The sequence below is a fragment of the Marmota flaviventris genome, chromosome 1, assembly GCF_047511675.1.
Source record: "Marmota flaviventris isolate mMarFla1 chromosome 1, mMarFla1.hap1, whole genome shotgun sequence".
Lineage (NCBI taxonomy): Eukaryota > Metazoa > Chordata > Mammalia > Rodentia > Sciuridae > Marmota > Marmota flaviventris.
The window spans coordinates 6983212-7004960 of NC_092498.1; the positions used below are offsets into that span (position 1 = coordinate 6983212).

Here is a 21749-nt window from a genome sequence, read left to right on the forward strand (position 1 = left end):
AAGGCCCTGGGTTCAATCCCCAGTACTGGGGGTTTGGGGAGTAAGCCTAACATTTTAATAGAGGAATTATCCACAAGTAATGAGATTTTAGAAGTGCAAAGGTATGGGCTGGGGATGTGGCTCAAGCGGTAGCGCGCTCGCCTGGCACGCGTGCGGCCCGGGTTCAATCCTCAGCACCACATACAAACAAAGATGTTGTGTTCGCCGAAAACTAAAAAATAAAGATAAAAAAAACTCTCTGTCTCTCTCTCTCTCTTTAAAAAAAAAAAAAAAAAAAAGAAGTGCAAAGGTATACAGTTCTCCTTCCTCCCCTTTTCCTCAGCTTGAGACTTCTTCTCCTTATAGGCAACCATTAGAAGTTCCTTATTTGTAAGAATTTAAGAATCCAATTAGACCCAGCCAGCATGGACCAAGGTGACCTAGAATTGTCATGATAGTGGAATTGTCTGATGTCATCTGGCTATCAATCAGAAGCCAAGAGATGGACCTGGGAAGGATTCTCTGGAAATTTCTCTGGGATTCCCAATAAAACTGGAGTGCAAGAGAGGCACACTGTCCCTCTCCTCTCTGAGAGGATCTATTCTCTCTCTTGAGAGTGTCCCCTTTCCCTTTTCCTATTCCTTCAAGAAACTCATGCCTATTACTCTGAAAAAAAAAAAATCCTTGCTTTTCCTTCTAAAAATATTCCATACAAGTTGGGAGTCATGGTACATGCTTATAACCCCAGCTACTTGGGAGTTTGTAGCAGGATAATCACAAATTCAAGGCCAGCCTGGCATTTTAGAAAGATCCTGTATCAAAATAAAAAATAAAAGGACTAGGGATGTAGCTCAGTGGTAGAACACCACTGGGTTCAATTCCCAGTAACATTTAAAAAAACAGAAAAAGAAAAAGAAAATATTAAACTCAGGCACTGGACCACTGAGCCATATATATATATATATATATATATATATATATATATATATATATATATATATTTTTTTTTTTTTTTTTTTTTTTTTAAATTTATTTTTTGTATTTTATTGAGACACAGGGTCTCACTGAGCTTCTTAGTGCCTCATAGTTGCTGAGGCTGGCTTTGAATTTGGGATTCTACTGTCCTGGTCTCCCAAGCCACTGGGATCACAGGTGTGCGCCACTAGCACCCAGAGACAGGTATAGTTGTATAAACTGTTAGACATACTTTTATCTCAAAGGCAAATCAGTTCTTTCTTTACAAAAGATAAACTAATTTGTTAATATGGTTGCAATTTTTTAAAAATTTTACTTTGTACTGGGAAATGAACCCAGGGGCTCTTTACACTAAGCTACATCCCAGTTCTTTTTATTTTGAGACAGGGTCTCACTAAGTTGCTGAGACTGGCCTCAAACTTTTAATTCTGCCTCAATCTCCTGAGTTACTGTGATTACAGGCCATCACACCCAGCCTGTGGTTACAGATATTAAAGGAAAATGTTCAGTTATTGTTAAACTAAATTTAGAGTAACTTGAAAACGTAAATTCTTACCAATATTTATTTATTTTTGTTTGTTTGTTTATTTTTGGCAGCGTTGCAGATTGAACCCAGGGTGTTACCCATGCTATGCAAGCTCTGTACTACTTCATTACATTCCCAGCCCCAGGTGTGAGAATCTGCAGTACTTTTTTCACATGATGCCCAGGAAAATCATTAACTGTCATTATACATGATAAAGGTAAGTCCTATATAATGGTTGAGTTGCTACTGCTCCCTGGATGGGACACCACCTGGGCTGAGTCCCCGAATGTTCCCTGGGTAATCCCAGCCTGTACCAGTCACTCACTACTTTTCAGTAGGACTGCTCTCTCTTTTGAGGTGCCTGTCTCACACTCCTTGTGCCTAGAGTGGTTTTATTTCTCTCTGATTTTTGTTCTCTCAGAGAATGAAGAAGCCATCTCTTGTTTCTGCTTAATAACAGCTGAGGAATGAAATGCCAGTCAGTGGTGGGCTTTGAGGCTCCAGTAACTGGTTCTGTGGAGCTGAGACTCTCTGGTGCCCTCAGGGTCTATGGAAGTCTCTACTATGTGGAGAACAGAGGGCAAATAGGAAAGGAAAGAAAACCTTGTGCCCTTTTGTTTAATGCCCCAATAGGATAGGACTTTTGACCCCAGCTTTCAGAGGCATCTGGTGTGCTGCATGAGACCCTCTGGGGTGACTGGCTTAGGGCTTAGGCTAGATAAATGCTGGTGGTTGCTAATGATATGAAGCCTCACGGCTTTTCCTAGGCACTTGAGGTACCCAGGAATTCAGTGTTTTTTTGGACACTGAGCTCCCAGACTCTTCACTGCCTTATAAACTCCACCAGGCCATTCTGCACACCTGAAGTCTCCCAACACCCCATAGGAGACTGAGTCGCTGGCCAACAAGGACGAGAAGTCAGGCCAGGAAAAGCAGCATGCAGGGTCCAGACAGGGGGTTGGGCACCACAGTGAGCCCTTCTCAGAGGAGCTTTAGCGGGTGGGGGGACTCCTTAAGCTTCAGTGTGCTTTGAAGGTGTCTTTATTTCTGGGAAACTTTCCTCCATCAGGAAAGGGCAGCCCTACCCGGGCAGGTGAGCGGGCACAGGAAGCCCTTGAGGGAGCAGGGCAGTCCTCAGCCAGCGGAGAAGAACCTGGAAACTCCAACTCCCAGCCAGGGAGAGGTGGGACCAGGGACGGCTTGGCACCCAGCGCTCCGCGGCCCCGCTGGCGGGAATGAGCCGCCAGCGCGGCCAGGGTCAGGGTCAGGGGCTGACCCCAGGAGGAGGGCGCCCGCCCGCGTCGGGGCGTCGGGGCGTCGGGGAGGGGCGGGGCCTGGAGGTGGGGCCGCGGGGGCGGGGGCGTGGAAGGGCCGGGGCAGAGGCCGGGAAGAGGCTGACAGCCAGCCAGGTCTGCGCCGCGCAAGGGTGGCAGAGACGCCGAAGGCTCGCGAGGAGGTGAGGAGGGGAGAGCCGCCGGGGGAGGCAGCTGGACGGGCCGAGTGGGCGAAGGAGCGGCCCCAAGGCCACGAGTGTGCGCGCCTGCTTCAAGGCAGCCCCCTGGAGCCTCTTCACCGAGGGGTCTCGGGCCTCAGTTTCCTCCTCTGTGGCTTTCTGGCCCCAGACCACCTCTCCAGGCAGGGCTGACCCCTAGGGTCGCCCCTCTGGCGGCCGCGATCAGGGGTTGAGGTAGGGATCGGAAGGTCTGGGAGGGAGGACTTAGGAAGACCCCAGGAAAGAGGCAAAGGAGGGAGAACCTGCTTGAAGAGAGCGGAGGGCCGGGCCGAGGTGGAGACCCCCGCTTCTGGGGACAGCGGTGGGGCTGTGGGCAGCGGCAGCCCCAGTGCAGGGAGGGTTAAGCATCCTGAGTCCCGCCCGCCCTGGGCCCTCCCACGTGTTTACGTTCTCCCAAAAATATTCAGCCTCTGGCGGGTCTCGGTTAGGAGCTCCAGTCCCTGCCCCTCCCCCGCTGTTGGCCTGGGACGCGGGGCGGGGCGGCGACCTTTGGCAGCCGGGAGATTCCGGGCTGGGAGCGGGAGGAAGAAGGGTCTGTCGGGGAGAGCCTGGGGACAGCCTGGACAGAGGGGAGGGGAGGGGGCGGATAGAAAGGGCGCTGAAGGGTGGCTGTGGCCACAGGACTGCTTCCCAGGCTGCTGGCCAGGGAACCCTGGTAAAACGTTACAGGCCCCGACAAAGGTGCGCAGCAGGGTGGGAGGCACCAGGTGGACACCAGGGGCGACTCAGGGAAAGGCCATTTCCCCTGTTCCTCCACCTCTTCCCAGAGTTCTACAGGCATAACTGTGAGGAGCAGGGCAGGGTAGGAGGAGCCCTGGCTGGCTGGAGAGCTGAAGACCACACACCCTCTTTCCAGGGCCCCGGGCAACTGAGGTGACGCCATGTGGCAGCTGCTTATCCCGCTGGCCCTGTGGCTGGACTCAGTGGGCTTGGGCAGGGCCGAGCTCACAGGGGTGCAGCGCAGGGCCCTACAGGTGGCCCTGGAGGAGTTCCACAAGCACCCATCTGTGCAGTGGGCCTTCCAGGAGACTGGCGTGGACAGCGCTGTGGACACGGTTAGTGGCATGGCCTTGGTCTGGCAGGGAGGTTGAGGGCTGCACCTCAGGGGGACCCGCACATTCCCAGGAAGCTTTCCAGAGAAAGGCCACCAGCCTAGGTCACATTCAGGAGCCTTGTTGCCCACTCAGCTACCCATTGAGCTTCCTGTCTGTCTGTCCGCAGCCCTTCCCAGTGGGCACCTTTGTGAGGTTGGAATTTAAGCTCCAGCAGACAAACTGCCGGAAGAAGGACTGGAAGAAACCAGAGTGCAAAGTTAAGCCCAGCGGGGTGAGTGAAGATGTGTGTGTGTGGGGGGGCACAGATTGCACCCTTGTGTGGAACTGGGAGGTCCAGTGTGAAGCCCTGAAGACAGAGCCTTCCTAGAGGGGCAGGGCTCAGTGTATGCTCAAGGTTGTGCCTCCAAAGGGCCCACAGGCAGGGAAGGGAGGGGTGGGTTGGAGAGGGAAGGATTATCCTCATCAGCACTCACATTGGAGTCTCTCAGTCATCAGTAGAAGCCCTGGTGTAGCTTGGCACCATGGTGGATTCATAGCAGGGTTTCACAGTAATCGGTCATCTCCTGGGCAAAGCCACTGTTGTTGGCCATCCCTGGGGTGGGGGGTGCTGTCTTCTGGTTCTGGCTCCTGTCTGGGAGGGAACACCAACCTTGGGCTGTACGGATTCTGTAAAGGCCTCAGTTACCTTCATCTACTAAGAGGGGGGCATTATATCAGTGATTTTCAAACCTTTTGTTTGGCTTTAGGACACTTTTGTTCAAATCCAATCTAAAAAAAATGTAAATAAACAGAATAGACAAAAAGCCAAGTGGTCTGGTGGAAGTCAGGTGGAGAGAACCCCTCTGGGGAGGATTCTTGCCTTTATGCTCATTCACATGCCACACAGCCATGCATGTAATTGCACTTGTATGTGCACTCATGCACATAGGCACACACTCATCTGGGAAGGATTCCTGTTTATATACATGTCAAATTTCCATAATTTGAAAACTGGGAAATCCCAGCAACTCAGAGGTTGCAGGATCAAAAGTTCAAGGGCAACCTCAGTAATTTAGAAAGACCATCAACAATTTAGCAAGACCCTGTCTCAAAATAAAAAAGAAAAAGGACTGGGGATGTGACTCAGTGGTAAAGCACCCCTCGGTTCTATCCCCAGTGGAAGGAAGGAAGGAAGGAAGGAAGGAAAGTGAGATTGACTTCTTAAAATATCCTGGGCCTGAAACCAGCATAATCTCTTGTCCCTTACTCTGGGACTTGACAGGGGAGCTGGTCTCCAGAGGACAGCTCCCAGCCTCCCCCCTACCGTGCTCCTGGTGCCCCATGCCCCCTCACCCTTTTTCTTTCTTCCCTCCATGCTTCCCTCCCCAGAGGAAGCGAAAATGCCTGGCCTGCATCAAACTGAACTCTGAAGATAAAGTTCTGGGCAGAATGGTTCACTGCCCTATACACGCGCCAGGACGACAGGTAAGAGGCAAAGAGGTTGGGAAGGGGGCGGAAAGATGGGCTGAGGCTGGGTCTGAGGGAGAGCAGAGGAAGTTTGGATGAGAGGGAGGAGGGGCAAAAGGGTCTCGGGGCATAGTTTAGACATTTCCTGGGGGTGTGAAGGTGCTGCCAGTACTACTGGCAGTTGCCTGAATTGTTGTTGGCGCTGGCAGGAGCCCCAGGAACACCAGGAGACCCAGTGCAGCAGGGTGGAGCGGGCCGGCGAGGACCCTCACAGCTACTACTTCCCAGGACAATTTGCCTTCATAAAGGCGCTGCCCCCCAGCTGAGCCCTGGACTGGTAGGCAGCCAGGGGGCAGGGATAGCCCTTGGGTTGGAGATGCTGCTGCTGGACTGTGGGAGAAGGGGAGGGGATGGATTAGAGCCTGGAAGGAAGCTGGGCCTCCCTCACCCACCAGAACCTCAGAGCGAACCTCAGAGCGTCCGTTGTTTGTAGAATTTCATCCCACTTCCTGCACAGCTGGGCTTGCTGCCTCGTGAAAGGCCTGCCCTCTTAGGCAGAAGATCTGCTCACATCCTGGGCTAATAAAACTGCTCTCAGACCCTGTTCCCTCTGCTCCTTATGTTGCCCCTGCCCTCGGATCAACCTGTAGGAGGCCAGCAGAAAGAGGGCAAGCTGGGTGTGTGTGCACAGGCACACTGGCCCCTCCTGCTGGACACCTGGACACCTAGACACCAGCGGCTCCGAGGAGCCTGTTGTGCAGGATCAGAGGCAGAGGGGGAAAGAGCAGACTCACGGACACACAATAATGCGAATGGACACAGAGCCATTTAATAGAGTTGGTGGGTGAGAAAGGGGGAAGACTTGGGGAGGGCACAGGCCAGGAACCACAGAGGACAGTCATCTGGATAGGCAGATTCAGAAGGTGGGTGGGCTCCAGCTTTCAGTAATGTTCTGGCACTCTTCTCTGCCTGAAATAGCTGGGCTGCTCACCCCTGCCTTTCTCACCAGTAGCCTTGGGAAGAAGTATCCCGTCCACTAAGTCTCAGACTGGAGCAACCAGGAGTGGCCCCTTGCCTGGTGCACAGTCTGTGTGCCACCTGCTGGAGGTCATTTAGGAGATGTGTCCCTCCCTGCTATATGTGAAGGGAGGGCAGGGAAGTTTTCATGGGGGGGGGACTACCCTCGGGACAGGAATAAGTGAAGGCCCAGTTCCTACGGCCAGTGACCAGCACAAGAAACCTCAAAGACAATGCAGAGGGAAAGGAGGTGTAAGCAGAGGGCCATCTGCTAGGCTGCCCTGGGGTGATATTGGTGGGGAGCACTTTCAGAAAACAAAGGAAGAAGTAGTGCCCGCAGGACTGAGTGCCTGCTCGGCCCTGGCCAGGCTCTCACTGGCCTGGCGGTCCAGGTCATGGCACTCTTGCAGTGTGTCCTGGAACTGCCGGCAGGCCTCCTCCAGGATGGAGCTGCTCCGGGTGGGCCACAGCTCCCAGTACCCAGGCTCCACCCAGGGCTGGGCTTCCATGGCTCTGGGGCCTGGGCTGGAGCTGGGGCGCAAGGAGCTCTCCAGGTCGCGGCACAGCTGGTAGAGCTCACTGCCACGCCCACTCACGCGCTCCCCATCGATGACCTTCAGGCCGGGCAGCAGCTCCCTGACCGCAGCCCAGTAAGAGGGGCTGGCACACAGAGGATTGCTGAGCCGGGCCAAAGGGTCCCGGAGCCGCAGGTACTCCAGGCCCCGGAGCCCAGACAGACACTGCAGCTGGCCAGGAGTGGCCAGCAGGTTGCCTGCAGCATTGAGACTCTGCAGGTTTTCGCAGGCGGCCAGTGGCTCCAGCCCGGTCAGGCGATTGTTGGACACATTGAGCACAGCCAGCTGGCGCAAGGAGGCCAGAGGGCCGAGCTGGGTAAGTGCGTTGCCTGAAAGGTCCAGCCACTCGATGCCCAGGCACTCCCCCAGGCAGCCCAGGTCGGCCAGCCCCAGGTCTCGCAGCTTCAGCAGCAGGATGGACTCCAGAGCAAACTCGCCTGTGCGGGCCTTCAGCAGCTGGGGCGTGATGCGCGGCCCCTCAGCCTCTCCTGGCTGCTCACCTGGAGGTTCCATGGGACAGCTGGCTTGGATGATCTGGGCCTTGACAGGTCGTCACAGGAACACCACTGGGTCCGCTGGCTGCTCGCCCCCAAAAGGCACCCTCCACTCTCCTTGGGCCTGTTTTGATACACACCTGGAGGGTGCGCAGGTCCCTAAGGAGAGACACACAATTAGACATCTCCAGAGCACTTACTGTGACCTCTGCAGCAGGTGACAGAAGACACAAAGGCTGTCCCATCAGTCTTTACCACCAGAACCAACAAATCAACAGCCAAATAAGACCTAAAAACCAAGGCCTGAAGATAGGCCATGACAGCCCAGCCTAAGGACAGCAGCCCCAGGTCACCCTGTGAGTTAGGGCCACACTGCACAGAATTCAGGCCCAATGTCACCTGTTCCATCCACTGGGGTAGGGCACAGTGGCCCATCCCTGTAATCACAGCTACTCAGGAGGCTGAGATAAGAGGGTCTCAAGTTCAAGGCCAATGTGGGCAACTCAGTGAGACCCTGTCTCAACAGAAAAAGGGATGCAACTTGTAGTAGAGTACATGCCTGGCATGCCTAGCAAAGCCTGTGCTTCCATCCAGCACTGCCAAAAAAAAAAAAAAAAAAAGTTGGACTGGGGGCAAAAATCTCAATTTTCTCTTTTCAGTAACCACTCATGATACATCATTTGAGTCGTGAGGTATTCATTTTTTAAATGTCAAATTTATTTTTGACTAGATAATAGGAGGCCACCATCACCAATTTCTTATGTTTCCTTCTTGGGACAATGATGCACGTGAAAAACCAAATAAGCACACTGTACCTTGTTTCATTCACTTAAAATGTTTCCTGAGACATTATTACCCTATATACATGCCTATATACATGTATGATCACACTACTGGTGTGGCTGTGCACCAGGTCCAGCCAGAGGAAGGAGAAGCTGTGCTCATTTGTGTACAATGTGTCAAAATGCATTCTACTGTCATGTACAACTAATCAGAACAAATAATAAAATAAAATGTTAGGGCTGGGGTTGTAGCTCAGTGGTAGAGCGCTTGCCTATCACGTGTGGGGCACTGGGTTTGATCCTCAGCACCACATATAAATAAAGATATTGTGTCCATCTATAACTAAAAATATATATATTTTTAAATGTTATCTGAGCCAGGCACATGGCACATGCCTGTAATCCCAGTGATTTGGGAGGCTGAGGCATCAGGTTCACAAGTTTCAAGTCAGTCTGGGCAACTTAGTGACACCCTTTCTCAAAAAGGGCTGGGGATGAAGCTCCATGGTAGAGCGACCCTGAGTTCAATCCCCAGTACAAAAAAAAAGGAAAGGGTTCCCAGATTTGGGGGCCAATTCCCCACCCTCTGGCTGGAGCTGCAGGGCCTGAGGAGTTGGCTTTTAATCCTAGATGAGGGCAAAACCTGAGGTCAAGGGAGGGGAGGCCCAGGGAAGCTGAGGTGAGCTAGGTATGGTTGCTCTCCACCCACTGCACCCCTGCCCACCCAAACCAGTTCTGACATCAGCTGGTCAGATCAGCAGACCAGCACTGATCACTGTGCCAGACAGCCCAGTGCCGGCTGCAAAGATGACATCATTGCGCCAAAGGCAAGCTGGGGGAGGCCAGAGTCTTGGAGGGAGGTATGGTGGGAGGGGTGGTCAACTCAGCTGGCAACAAAAGGTGGGGGAGGGCACATTAAATCAGCAGTGACCATGGGACAGGGAGCCCAGATGCTCGTGCAGCATGAGGAAGGCAGCCTGGGGGCAGGGCCGATGGTGCTGCTGCCCACAAAGGGTCAAGGTTTAGGCAGAGAAGAAAACAAGAGCAGACCTCTGCTCTGTAAGTCAATCCCAACCCTCCAGACTCTTGGCAGGCCAAGGGCAGGTGACGCCTGCAAAGGAGATCATGGCCCCTGCTGCTGAAGGACCTGGGGTGCAGGGCACTGGAACTCCCAAGTACGCAGGATCAACACCACTGATTATGTCCCTCTCCAGGGAATCCGGGCCCAGAGCCCTGGCCATCAGCTCTTCCCACCCAACCAGCAAAGAGCTTTTTTTTTTTTTTTTGGTACCAGGGATTGATCTCAGAGCCATTCGACCACTGAGCCACATCCCCAGCCCTTTTTTGTATTTTAGAGATAAAATCTCACTGAGTTGCTTAGACCTCACCATTGCTGAGGCTGGCTTTGAACTTGTGATCCTCCTGCCTCAGTCTCCAGCTGCTGGGATTACAGGCGTGCACCACCGCACCCCGGCATAGCAAAAAGCTTTTTAAAGGACTCCCACCAGGGAGTCAGGAGACTGAATAGATCTTGTCCTCATTACACCTGTTCCTCACCTAGTCCCCCAGCCTGCAACACTCCAATCTGTTTTGTTGTTGTTGTTTGAATTTCTAAATTCACACCTCATTTCTTTCCAAAAGGACTGGCAGTCATCCCTTGCAAGTGTGCATCCCCTCAACACGAGTGGGGTGGGGCATGTGAACAGAGGGTGATGCAGCCACTTCACATCTGAAGGAAATGGCCCTGGCCCATAGAGGGGGATGCAGGACAGCATCAGTGCGTATGGTAGAAAAGAAACATGGAGACCCAACCCCAATGAAGATACAGAGTGACAGGGAGGGGAGAGGCCAGAACATTTGGCGATCTGGCTAAGTGACTGGCAGGGGCCTCTCAGACAAGACATAGAGGGGACACAATGGGATGAGAAGACCTCCAACGGGCTGGGTAGTAGAGCACTTGCCTAGCATATGCGAGACTCTGATTTCAGCCCTCAGCACCACAGGGGGAAAAAAAAGACTTCCAGTTCCACACAGTGTGAGGGACTGGGTGGCATCAGGCTGCACACACTAAGTGTGAGGGATGGTGTGGCGTCAGGCTCCAGAGGCAGCTGGATGAATGGCCTCAGGCGTTTTCAGTAGGAGGGGGCAGCCGGCATAAAGGAGGGTGTACAGTACATGGGGCTAACCTTCCGGAGGACACTTGAAATCTCTCTGGGCATCTCTCCATGGAAGTGCACTATCCGGGGATGGTGATTAGGAAGCCATGGTCAGTGAGAGGACAGAGGTCAAGGGCTACTTGAGTGAGGCTGGGAGGACAATTCGAGGCCTTAAAGTAGCGACAGCACAGTACTGGCCACGCCTGCTGAGCCTGGACAAGATGAGGCCGGACGTGGCTGGGGGCTGGGCAGTCGGTCTCGGGGGCGCTGGAACCAAGACTGGCAGAGGGCTAAAGAGGGAGTCCCCTGAGGGACTGGGGCAAGGCCCTTTTCAAGGAGGACCGGCATTGAAGAAAGCGAGAGCCAGGGTAGAGGGAGATACCAGTGAGAAGCCGACGTGGTGATGGATCACCACCTTAAAGCCGTGAGGCCATTTGCAGAGAGGAAACAGTTATAGAAGAGGGAACAGCGAAGAAGAAAGGCCCAACTGGGTTAGGAATTTGGCCTTCCCTGCCCCAAAGTGTGCCTAGGTGAGACACATGCCTGCTAGAACCTAGCTCGGCCCCAGTGCCACCTCGTCTAGGCTTTAGCAGCTGGATATATGGCTGTGGTCAGAGCAAAACCGATTCTCATGGGGCCACAGAGTGCTATTGTGCTCCTGATCACGGACCAGGTGGCCCTCGGCAAACTCAGGACCATCAGTGCCCACCCATGCATGCAGTGGACAGAGGTGCAGCAGAGAACGGCTCTGTCCACGCACAACTGCTCCAACCTTGTCTCTGCAAAGTGGCAGCCATCCTGTCCTGGTGACAGAAATGAACCATCCTCTGGGCCCAGCAGCAGGCAGTCTATAAGAGGATTGGGTGACATGGACACTCGGGTCTCCTGAGGAAGGCTGACTGTGAACAAGGGAAGATGAGCCCATTGCCCTACCAAGTCTCAGTTCATCTTTCTAGGAAACAGGACCAGAAAAAACAATGTTCATGGAGTGAGCTTGGACAGAACAGAGCCAAGTCTAAGGAGAAGTCCTTCACCCCTGAGCAGGCTCAGAAGTCACTCAGTGGCTTAAGTGACCTGGGAGCCTTCCTCCACCCATTTCCCTCTCCAAAGGCTCCACGGAGGCCTTCTTCACCTGGGTGTTATTGCTCGGGGCAAGGTCTTTGCTGTGGGCCCTCATGCATCGGCAACAACCCTAGCCTCTGCCCACTAGACACCAATAGAACCAGCCCCCTCCCCCAGATGTGACAACCATAACTGTCTCTGGATATTGCCAATGTCCCCCAAGAGACATAAATGCCCCCAGTGAGAAATAAGGTTCTGGAGTCCAAGCCTCTGAGCTCAGGACCACAGTGGTTCTCATCTTCTTCCTCCCACCCACCTCCTTCCTCCCCCCATTGTGCCCCCAGCCTGGCTTCTCCATCCTCTCTGAGGACACTGGGGAGTCTGTTTAGTGCTGTCACACAAAATGAAGAATGGCAGTTCAGCTCAACCTGCTGTCCCTTAGGGCAACTTCACGTGAAACCACCCTGCCCTGTCCACTGAACCAGGGTTTGCAGGGGAGGTACGGGACTGCAGGCAGGGTTCTGGGAAGGTCTGGGGCATACCCCGCCCTCAAGAACAAAATACCCTGATTCCTAGCAGGGGACATTAAGAATATCCCTTTACAGCCACCACCCCTCCCTCAACAAGCCTTACCTCCTGCGGGGAAGCCTGTGAACACCCCCTTCCATAGGTCCCCATTGGAGTGCTATGGGCAGGGAGGACAGCCAGGCAATACGGAGGCCAATCTGGAATTCAAATCATGACACTCCAGCCATTAAATATGGTGTTCACAAAGCTTTATTTAAAGGATGCAATTGTTATAGCCAAAATGAAAATACTGCATATTAAACAGCTCATAGGGTATGACCTCAATATAAAAAAGGGACCATATCAAACCACTGAGATAGACTCTCTGAGTGACAAGATTATGGCTAACTTTCCCTGCTACCTTATATTTTCAATAATTTATTAATGTCACAGTGAAATAAGCTGATAATCTATCCAGGAAAGGCCACTGGACAGGCTTCCACAGCTGGCAGTCCAGCGAGGGGATGGTTTTGAGTGTGCACCTTTTTTCTTCCAACCCATCTTAGTGACCACCTTGCCCAGAACTCTTCTGTCCAACCCCACTGGGTTCCTGGATCCCAATCCTCAGGTCCTATATTTGGTCCTACAAGAACTCTGGGCAATCTGTTATTAGCAGGCTTCACACATACCTTTCTCTTATAAATAAGGGATCTGCAGGACACAAGTGGCCAGGGAAGGGTGGAATGTAGACTCGGTCATGTATCAGCAAGAATGACCTGTTGAGGACTGGGGGAGCTCAGTTCTTGGTGCAAGCTGGTTAGTTCCACCCTCGGGAGCTCTCTGGCCACTCTGGGATTCCCAAATCTGGTGTTTATTGCGCACATGCAGTGTAGGCACCTGCCTCCTGAGACGGCGACTCTACCTTGAGGTTCCTTCCTACAATGAAAGGAGCCTCAGGAGAGCTGCAGGAGTGTGTGTGTGTGTGTGTGTGTGTGTGTGTGTGAGTGTGAGGGGGATGCTGAATTCATACTCTACCTCTGGGCCCTGATAACTGTTTAGGAAAGCCTACCCACTTCTTTTTTCCAGAACTGAGGATTGGACTCAGGGCTACTCTACCAATGAGCCATATCCCTAGCCCTTTTTTTATTTTGAGACAGGGTCTCACTAAGTAGCTGAGGCTGACCTCAAACTTGCAATCCTCCTGCCTCAGACTCCTGAGTCACTGGGATTACAGGTGTACATGACTGTGTCTGGCATGTTAGCTCTTCCATGCATACTGCTGAACATAAATGGATCAACACAGGCCTGGAAGATGACTTCAGAAAAGAATATGGCAACCTGTCAAGAACCAAGAAGCTGTCCCCATCCTTATTGCACAGGCTTAAGCAGATGTCCTCTGCCCTTTGTGGCTGCAGGGTTCCCTGAGGTTTTGAGGTCAGCAGACTATTGGGACACCTTCAAGCTCCTGAGCTCCTGGAACCTACTAGCACACACCCAAGTCTGCCCACCCCAGCACAGCAGATAGGCTATAGGGCCTGCTCCTGCTCAGCAGGGTCAGTACTGGAGCAGTTGAAGGGTGGTGGGGTGTAGTTGGGGAAGCTCTCCAGGTTGGTGTTGAGGAAGAGGAGCTGCTCCACAGTCTCCATTTTGAGCGGGGAGCCCTTTTCTGTGATGATGGGGCTGTTCAGGGCACCAAAGACATTTTCAGAGAAGGCTCTTGTGGGCGGGCAAGACAGATAGACTGTGGCCAGCTGGGTCAGAGCTGGCCAGGTTTTACGTTTCTTCTCCCAGTAATACAATGGGTCCTCCTGAGCCCCGATGGTCTCGTTCTCTCGCAGGTACCGGCTGACAATGATGCTGGCTATGTGATTCTCAGTGGACAGCGAGGCCCCGCTGCTTTCTGAAGCCATCAGTCCCACGCTTTCCAGTTGCTCCAGCAAGGTCTTCTCCCTCTGGATGACCAGGAGAGAGCCAGACTCGCTGCCTTTCTGCAGAGGCTCCTTCTGGCCCTTCTTCTGGGCTCGTGGGCCCTTGGCTACTTTGTTGGTGTTCACTCGAGAGCTCCTGGTGCGCTGCAGGGAGCCTGAGGTGGGCAGGGAATACTGGGAAACCATAATTTCCTTCACCTTGTACACAAGGACTTGTTTCCAGTGATCAATGTCAGCCCCTACGGGCAGGATGGCCTCAACCTTGCCCTTAAACCGGGGATCCAGCAACGTGGCCAGCACGAATTCCTCTCGGTAGAAGAGATCGTTGAGCTTACAATCTGTGGAAAGCTGCAAGGCCAAGCCCTCAGCCAGCCGCAAGGCCGCACCCACCTCCCCAACTCCCTGCTTCTGGAAGTGCCGATGCACCTGTTCTAGGAAGATGTGCAGATAGCGCACCTGGGGCAACACCTGGCTTAAAGAGGCCTGTTCTGTGCTGGCCTCACGGATCACCATCTGGAAGGGCTGCAGGAGCTTGACCAGACTGTCTGCCAGGCTCCAAAACATGGCTGAGAGGGCAGTGCTGGCCTTGCCTGGCTGCTGTTTCTCCGAGTACTCCTGCAGGGCCTGCTGCTGCTCCACCAGCCATTCCATCAGGTGGTAGGCTGAGCTCCAGTGGTCTGAGAGCTCCTCGAAGGGCTGCTGGGCTGGGAGGCCACACTGGTGCTGGAGCTGGCTAAGGAGATTCCGGGCCTCTGCGGAGCCTTGGAAATGGCTGTAGATGGCCCTGGCTGTGCCCAGGATAATCTGGACGCTATGATGGTGACACAGAAAGTTGTTCACCACTGAGTCAAGGTAGTGGGCAAAACAAGGGATGAGGGTGTACCCCTCAGCCTGCAGGGCCAGGTCCAGGTCAGGGCAGCCACCAGACACCAGGAAACCTGCTCTCAGGGAGCCACGGCCCAACCACAGGTTAATCTGATCCAGCAGCTCGGGCTGCCTGTCCTCTGTCGCTCTTTCCAGGCCTCGGACCCAGAGCAGGGCTTTCTTCCTCAGGCTCCCCGATGCCCCAAGCTTGCTGCCTGACTGTGCCACCACCCAGTGGGCACTGACAGCCACATAGTTCACCATGGAGTCCTGGGTCAACATAGAGGCTGTGAGGTGAACATGGCCCTCCTCTGCCCACTGCATCTCCTGAAGAACTTGCTCACCCACAGCCTCGTGGAGCAGGGGCAAGGCTTTGTCGCGGAAGAATGCTGGGGAGGGCAGGTGGTAGCGAGGGTCCACTTGCGCCATGAACCTCTTAAAGGGTTTGGAGGAAACAAAGGAGAAGGGCAAGGCCAGGCTGCATAGCAGCTCTGTGATGCTGTGGTTCCAGGTCTCCGTGTGGGGTTGTTCAGGGGCATTTGTGTCATTAGGCCTGTCCTTGACTGCAACAGGGAAAGCAGGCAGGGGTGACGAGGACAAAAGTGGCTGGTCAGGTCTGTCCAGGCCTGGCTCTCTGCTACGTTGTCCCAAGAACACAGTGTCTGGGTGGTGTACGGGCACCAGTTGCCCCCTGGAGGCAAAATTGGCAGCATCCATGGGCAAGGCCTGTAGCTGTGCCTGTTCCATGTCCTCTACCCCCTTGCCAGGGCTGCTGGTAGCTAGCCCTCTCTCCCACTCTAGCCCATGCTGGCTAGCCAGGTGATGGACGAGGCCTGAGGCTTGCGACTGCCCCTCAGTTTTGCACGGTCTGACACTGACGTGACACAAGGTACAGAGGACTCGGCAGCTGTTCTTTAAATCAATGGTGAAGAACTGTCTGATGTCCGACACGGGTGTCAGACCCGTGGCACGCAGAAGGCCTGCGGAATGCGGGGAAGAATTCAAGCCCTGATTTTCTGTTTTCTTAGCTCTAACCAACTTTTTCAAGCAGGGGGTCTCCTGAAGGTTCAGCTGGGGCCCCAACTTCTTCTTTACTACAGGAAGAGAACGCTTTTTCTTCCCCTTCTTGGGACGTTGCCACGCCTCTCTGGCCAGATGCACAGTGAGGTCAGCTGGCACCGCCTCCTCATTCAGGAGCCCAGCTGGCACCGCCTCCTCATTCTCTCTTGACTGGTTGGCCTCCAACCTTTCAGGACTGGTCATTTGCAGGGATGGGGGTTGGGGCTGAACCAGAGCTAGGGTAGAGGGGGCAGCTCTAGCACCACCCAACAAGGACCTGGCCTTCCGTCCTGCCGTCTCTCCTTCCTCTGTGCACCCACATGCCTTCCGCTTCGACACTTTCCTCTTCTCGGGCTGTGTGTGGGGCTCCTGCCCAGGCACAGGTCTGAGGCCCTGAATTCCAGAGTCTGTCTTTGGTTTATTCTGCTCAGAGCTAGCCTGGCACTCTGCCTGGGAAGTGGCAGGGTGACGACTAGGCTTCCTCACGGGGTGGGTTTTTCTCTTCCCGCAGGAGGAAGGTAGGCCAAAGGCAGTTTCTACCTGCTTCTCCTGGAAAACTTGGCCTGGGTCAGATGAAGGGACCAACGTACCAGTGGGTGGGGGCCAGGAGCTGCTCCTTTGCAGAGACAAGTGCCTTTCACGTTTCTTTTGGGAGCCGAGGAATAGGACTTTCCTCCTGTGGCCACTGCCAGCATTTTCTTCTCTGTACGTAGACTCCAGCTTGACTTCAGTCTGTGGCAGGCCAAGTCCACGAGAGATACTGGTGGCTATGGTTTTGAAGTCAGAGCTGGCACAAGCCAAGGTGGCAGCTGGGCTCTTGGGTCTGGCCACAGGGCGGCTGGCACGCACAGAGGGCTCCTTTCCCACTAATCTGGAGGGTATCTGCCTCTTGCGGGACTTTTTGCTTTTCTCCATTTCTATTATGCTTGGGAACTTGGCGAAATGAGAAGACAGGCCCAGGCTGCAAGGCAAGATGAAAAGCACAGTTCTCACTGTCCCCACCTAACTCTGGGGACCACTGAGGGGAAGGGGAGGCCCAGACAGGACAGGAGAAAGAAGGTCAAGAGACAAGTGGCGAGGCACAGCAAGAGAGTGAACTCAGGCCCAGGACCAACTCCCCAGGCCACGAACTCCCAGGTGAAGAGCAACTTTCACTCCTCTAGCCAGACAGGGCACTCCGGAGGCTGGTCCCCACGGCCCTCTGCACATGACAGGCTTCTGTGTGCATCTTCTTTGCCAAACTGATGGACTTTCCCCTTTTTTCTTTCAATGTCTGAGAACACAGGAGGCACGTGATTTTTCTTTTCTTTATATTTATTTTTTAGTTGTAGTTAGACACAATACCTCCATTTTATTTATTTTTATGTGGTGCTGAGGATCAAACCCAGGGCCTTGCACATGCTAGGCGAGTGCTCTACCACTGAGCCACAAGCCCAGCCCCACGTGGTGATTTTTTTATGGGGTGTAGTAGATACGAAGTAAAGTAGACCAGAGCCCTGTGTTGACTCACACAAGCAGAGCCATGCAGAAGGCAAGAAGTACCACGTGGACTGTGCGACCCACGGAAGGGAATGACCTCACCAACAAGTGCTGGCAGTTTTCCCAGGGGAGAGACTAGTAAAAGGGAGAGGGACTCCCAAGCTGTGTCTTGAAAACCTGGGCAGCAGGAGGGCACAGTAAATGTACAATGTGGCTCAAAATTTGTTTAAAAAAAAAAGGCAGCCTAGTGTCCTGAGCCAGAGGTGTTGCTGGTCAGCCTCCTGCAGAGACTATAGATGGAGCATCCCCAGTGCCCTCTCAAGCTCTTTCCTGTCACAGACAAACCTCCAGGAGGGCTATTTTCTCACCCCCCCATTCCTTTCAATACCTGCTCCTCTAAGGGTCTTTCCCCTAACTCAATGGCTTTTCCGCAACCCCCCACCCCAACTTCCTCCTCTTGAAATGCCCTTTCCCCTCAGGTAGGAACACATTTTCTTGGTTTTCCTCCCACCTCAGGTGCCTTCCCAGTTTCTCTTCTGGTGCCTCTTCCTCTGGGTGTCCCCTGAGTAATGTTCCTCAGGCTGCCTCTCTGGGCCCACCGGCACCCAGGCTGCTCTGCTCTTCACCCAGGTCTGTCTGGGGATCAGGACTCTCTCTTAAGCTCCCCTCGCCTGCTCTCCCTGCGTGCCACTCCGTCTTGGTTACTGGGACACCCTGCCATCCAGATGCTCAAGTCCAAAACCTGGGTGTGATCTTCAATTCACTTTCCTGGGTGTTAGGTGGAGTTCAGGACTATGAAGGGACAAGACCCTCAGAAGTCAGAGGAGACACAGGAAGAGAGAAGAAAAGAAGACAGTAGAGGAGGAAGAGCCCAGTGAGCCAGGATGCACGTCCTTGTGATGGAGAAGACTCTGGGGAAGGCGACTTAGAAACCCACCCACAGCACCCGAAGTCAGCAGGCCTCATCTCTTCAGAGAAGATCAAGATGAGATTAAGAGGGAAGATGGAAAACCTAGACACCTTGACACTGAGTGCCGTCAAATATTACAGATCCCCGGAGATGGCAGGGCTGTATTTCACAGGTGTCAAGCCACCTGGCTCTGAGTCTCTGTCAGGAGACGATCCTTCCAGATAGCAGTCTCCAAGGCTAAAGAAGCAACACCCTCAAGCTTACTTCACAGAACTCAGTCATCCACCCAGACATCAAATGAACAAAGGCCCAGGTGAGGTGCCACGTGGGAGGCTGGATAACGTCGGGAATGACATACAAGATACTGTCTTGAACCCAGAAGGCTGCTTCCACATGTCAGCACTGGAAGGGACTTACCTCAGCTCTTGCTTCCTGACTGGAGACTGCAACCCAGACTGTGAGTTCAAACCTCCAGGAGTCTGTAGGCTATATCACCATCAACGAGGACACAGGGCACTAAAACCAGGCCATGGTATACAACCTGGTAGAAATGGGAAACACCTGTCTGTTAAGAGCTATAGCCCAGGGGCACACCCCAAAACCTTCACCCAAGATCCACTAGTGTACCTCAGGGTACCGATCCTGTTGCTTCCCAATTAGCTTTGTCCTATTAGGATGCTATACTCAGTGTATTCAACCTTTTAACAAAGATTCATGAAATACTCACTACGAGCCAGCATTAAGCCCTCAAGATAAAAAAATATGGCTGGGTGCAGTGGTACATACCTGTTATCCCAGTGACTTAGGAGGCTGAAGCAGGAGAATTCCAAGTTGAAATCAGCTTCAGCAACTCTGCAAAGCCCTGAGCAACTTAGCATGACCCTGTCTCAAAGTAAAAAAATAAAAAGGGCTGAGGATGTGACTCAGTGGTAAACTGCCCCTGGGCTCAATCCCCAGTACACAAATATAGGAGAATAACTGCCCTCGGGGCATTTGGGGTGAGAAACCAGTTCCAGTCTCTTAAATCAAATGGAGTAGCATTTGTATATGATCTACACACATCATCCCACATTCTTTAATCATCTCCGATTACCTATAATACTTGATATATGTAAATGCTATGTAAATAATTGCTAAGCCCTATTGTTTAGAACTAATTTTAAGAAAAAGTCTACACATGTTCAGGGCAGACACAATTTTTTTTTTCCTTTCTTTCTTTCCTTTCCCCCCAGTACTAGGAATTGAACCCAGGGCTTTAGCGTGGAGCTACACCTCCAGCCCCACAATTTTTTCCTGATAATTATGACCTCCCATTGGTCGCAGAACCTGCAGCTGTGGAAGGCTGACTATACTTCAAGTGTTGGAGATGGTGATGGGAGGAAAGGGCTTGGCTGCAACCCTAAACAGAGAACAAGTACAATGGGAAGAGGGGCAAGCTAACCACACAGGACAAAGGTCAAATCCAAGGCCGGGAGCTTCCAGAGGAAACGGGTTGAGAGCACAGGAGGGGGAAGGGATTGGCCTCGGAGTTAGGGAGTTAGGGCAGGCGAGCATCGATCAGGTGCCCGGAAAATGAGGTCCTTTATGCCTGAGGGACTATTGGTCCCCCAGAGGAAGCCAGGCCACTGATAAATGTGTGGGCTTAATGAATCTGAGGCTATCCTATTCAGACTGCTCTTGCCAATCCTTTCCTTGAGGGCGCCCAGAGAGAGGGGCCACTCCTCTATTTCTAAGGTGCCTTAATTATGCCAGATCTTTTCCAATTCTTACTCTGCCCAGGGCAACCAGTCCCCACCTCTCACCCCGTCCCCGGCGCCCCCCCCCCCCCATACTAGGGCACTAGTGAAGCCAGATTTAAAGATAGGTAGTTAGTATAGTTAGGAAAATCGGGTCTAATATCCAGTAAAATCGAAAATGAAAGCCATGTTGAGAATTCACACGGGAAAGCAGAGCAGCACTTGGGGAAATTGAAATGTTAATGTTCCCAAGGCCCAGAGCCCATTCTAAAGAAATGTTAATAGAGCAGCTCCCAGCAAACTGGAAGGTGCTAATCAGAAGCGCCCCAGGTCCTTCCTGCCCAGATTACTCCTCTGGCCCAACTGCCCCTCACCTTTCAGGTCTCCCCACCTACATTGTGTCACTGCAAGATAACAGAACAAAGGACAGCAACAGCGACAAAATGTGGGAAAGCTGAAAGAAGACCTTAACTATAAAAAGGGGAAGACATCGCCCTTCCACGGATTCCACCTCTTGGGTCCCCTTCTTCCTCCGGGGACAAGTCTTTTCTGCTGTCTTTAATAAAGCTTCTACTTTCCACCCTAAACTTGCCTCGGGGTGCTTCTCTGATGTTATACTTCAGCATCGGGGAAGCCAGGACCGTCACCGGTAAACAGCGGTAACACTAGCTGGGCCCTCAAGTCCTGGGCTTCTAAGCAGGTGGAAAGGTGGTGGGGAAAAGGAGGAATGTGTTGGAAGTTAAAGAGCGAAAACCACTATATATTTTTAGATTTTCTCCCACATACACATTTGGCTTACAAAAACCTAAAGGGGGAACGTCTTAAATAATAATCAAACATCACCAGACCTTTAAGTTAGGCAAAAGTGACACAAAATGAGATCTGTTGAAATGCACCACCAGAACGTTCTGCTTTTTCCCGGGAGGTGGGGGTGAGGGTCCCCGGTGGCCTAGAAGGACGGTGTCCAGAACCCGGGCTCGGCTACCCGCCAGGTGCGCCCACGAGCCTGCGCGCACCGGGCGCCTGCGCTACGCCGTGGGCGAGGACAGCACCCAGCCGGAGGGCCGCCGCGGGTTAACTGAGTCCGGTAGGTAACAGCATCCAGGGCGGCTCTCGGCTCCGAAGTGGCTGGAGGGCGGTCTGTCCCGCAGCTCTGGCCTCATCCGTGCGTAAGAGCTCTGGGAGCCGGACCGGGCCGGCCGCGGAGGGCCTCAGCCGTGCGCCCGCAGCGTAAGTCTAGCAGGTCGCCCCCGAACCTCAGCTCCCGAGACCGGAAAGTGGGACGGTGGCGTCCCCCGCGGCTTACCTGGGGCCAGGTGCCAGGGCTGGGTCCGCGCGCCCAAGGGAGGTGCACGCCAAGCCGCCGCTGCGCTTCTCCCAGCACAGAGGGAGGGAGTCCCCACGACGCGCCAACCGGAAGGCAGAGACCGGGGATTGCAAGTTCCGGAGCGGGCAAGGGGCTGCTTCGGTGAGCCCCAGCCCGCAGGGGTCTCCGCGCGCACCCCCGGCCCCGCGCTTGGTACGTTCCTCCCGCCCGCGGCGGGCTCCAGTGCGCAGGCGCGGACCGCAGGACGGGAGAGTCTTAGGTACCAACCGGTTTAGTATGGTCTTGGAGAAAGCTATTGTATGCCCTTATCTAATACAAATGTTGGAGTTCACTGTACCAGCTCCGGGCCCCTCCAAGAG

At 53.4% G+C, this 21749-nt stretch overlaps 2 protein-coding genes across 4 annotated transcripts; one reads left to right on the plus strand and one right to left on the minus strand.

The window, feature by feature from the left end:
* Positions 1–2849: 2849 nt before the first annotated feature.
* Rarres2 (retinoic acid receptor responder 2) lies at positions 2850–6098 on the plus strand. 3 transcript variants are annotated; one of them, XM_027943360.2, is made up of 5 exons: positions 2850–2936; positions 3850–4048; positions 4215–4319; positions 5417–5512; positions 5704–6098. In XM_027943360.2, exons 2-5 carry the CDS (start codon positions 3875–3877, stop codon positions 5818–5820), a joined length of 492 nt encoding a protein of 163 aa, XP_027799161.2. In that variant the 5' UTR covers positions 2850–2936; positions 3850–3874; the 3' UTR covers positions 5821–6098. The 3 variants fall into 3 exon arrangements, with proteins under 3 accessions (XP_027799161.2, XP_071463177.1, XP_071463135.1); XM_071607076.1 differs by lacking the exon at positions 2850–2936 and adding an exon at positions 3071–3167; XM_071607034.1 differs by lacking the exon at positions 2850–2936 and adding an exon at positions 3600–3674.
* Positions 6099–6591: 493 nt separating this feature from the next.
* Positions 6592–7668, minus strand: Lrrc61 (leucine rich repeat containing 61). Its single transcript, XM_027943359.2, has one exon. The coding sequence runs from the start codon at positions 7597–7599 to the stop codon at positions 6820–6822; it is 780 nt and encodes a 259-aa protein (XP_027799160.2). The 5' UTR covers positions 7600–7668; the 3' UTR covers positions 6592–6819.
* Positions 7669–21749: the final 14081 nt, after the last annotated feature.

What these genes read in the sequence shown, in the direction of transcription:
- Lrrc61 (XM_027943359.2), bottom strand. Translation starts at nt 7,599, where the DNA reads ATGGAACCTCCAGGTGAGCAGCCAGGAGAGGCTGAGGGGCCGCGCATC.
- Rarres2 (XM_027943360.2), top strand. Translation starts at nt 3,875, where the DNA reads ATGTGGCAGCTGCTTATCCCGCTGGCCCTGTGGCTGGACTCAGTGGGC. An exon ending in GCAAAGTTAAGCCCAGCGGG is followed by an intron (nt 4,320 to 5,416) that starts GTGAGTGAAGAT and finishes TTCCCTCCCCAG; the next exon opens with AGGAAGCGAAAATGCCTGGC. An exon ending in TACACGCGCCAGGACGACAG is followed by an intron (nt 5,513 to 5,703) that starts GTAAGAGGCAAA and finishes TGGCGCTGGCAG; the next exon opens with GAGCCCCAGGAACACCAGGA.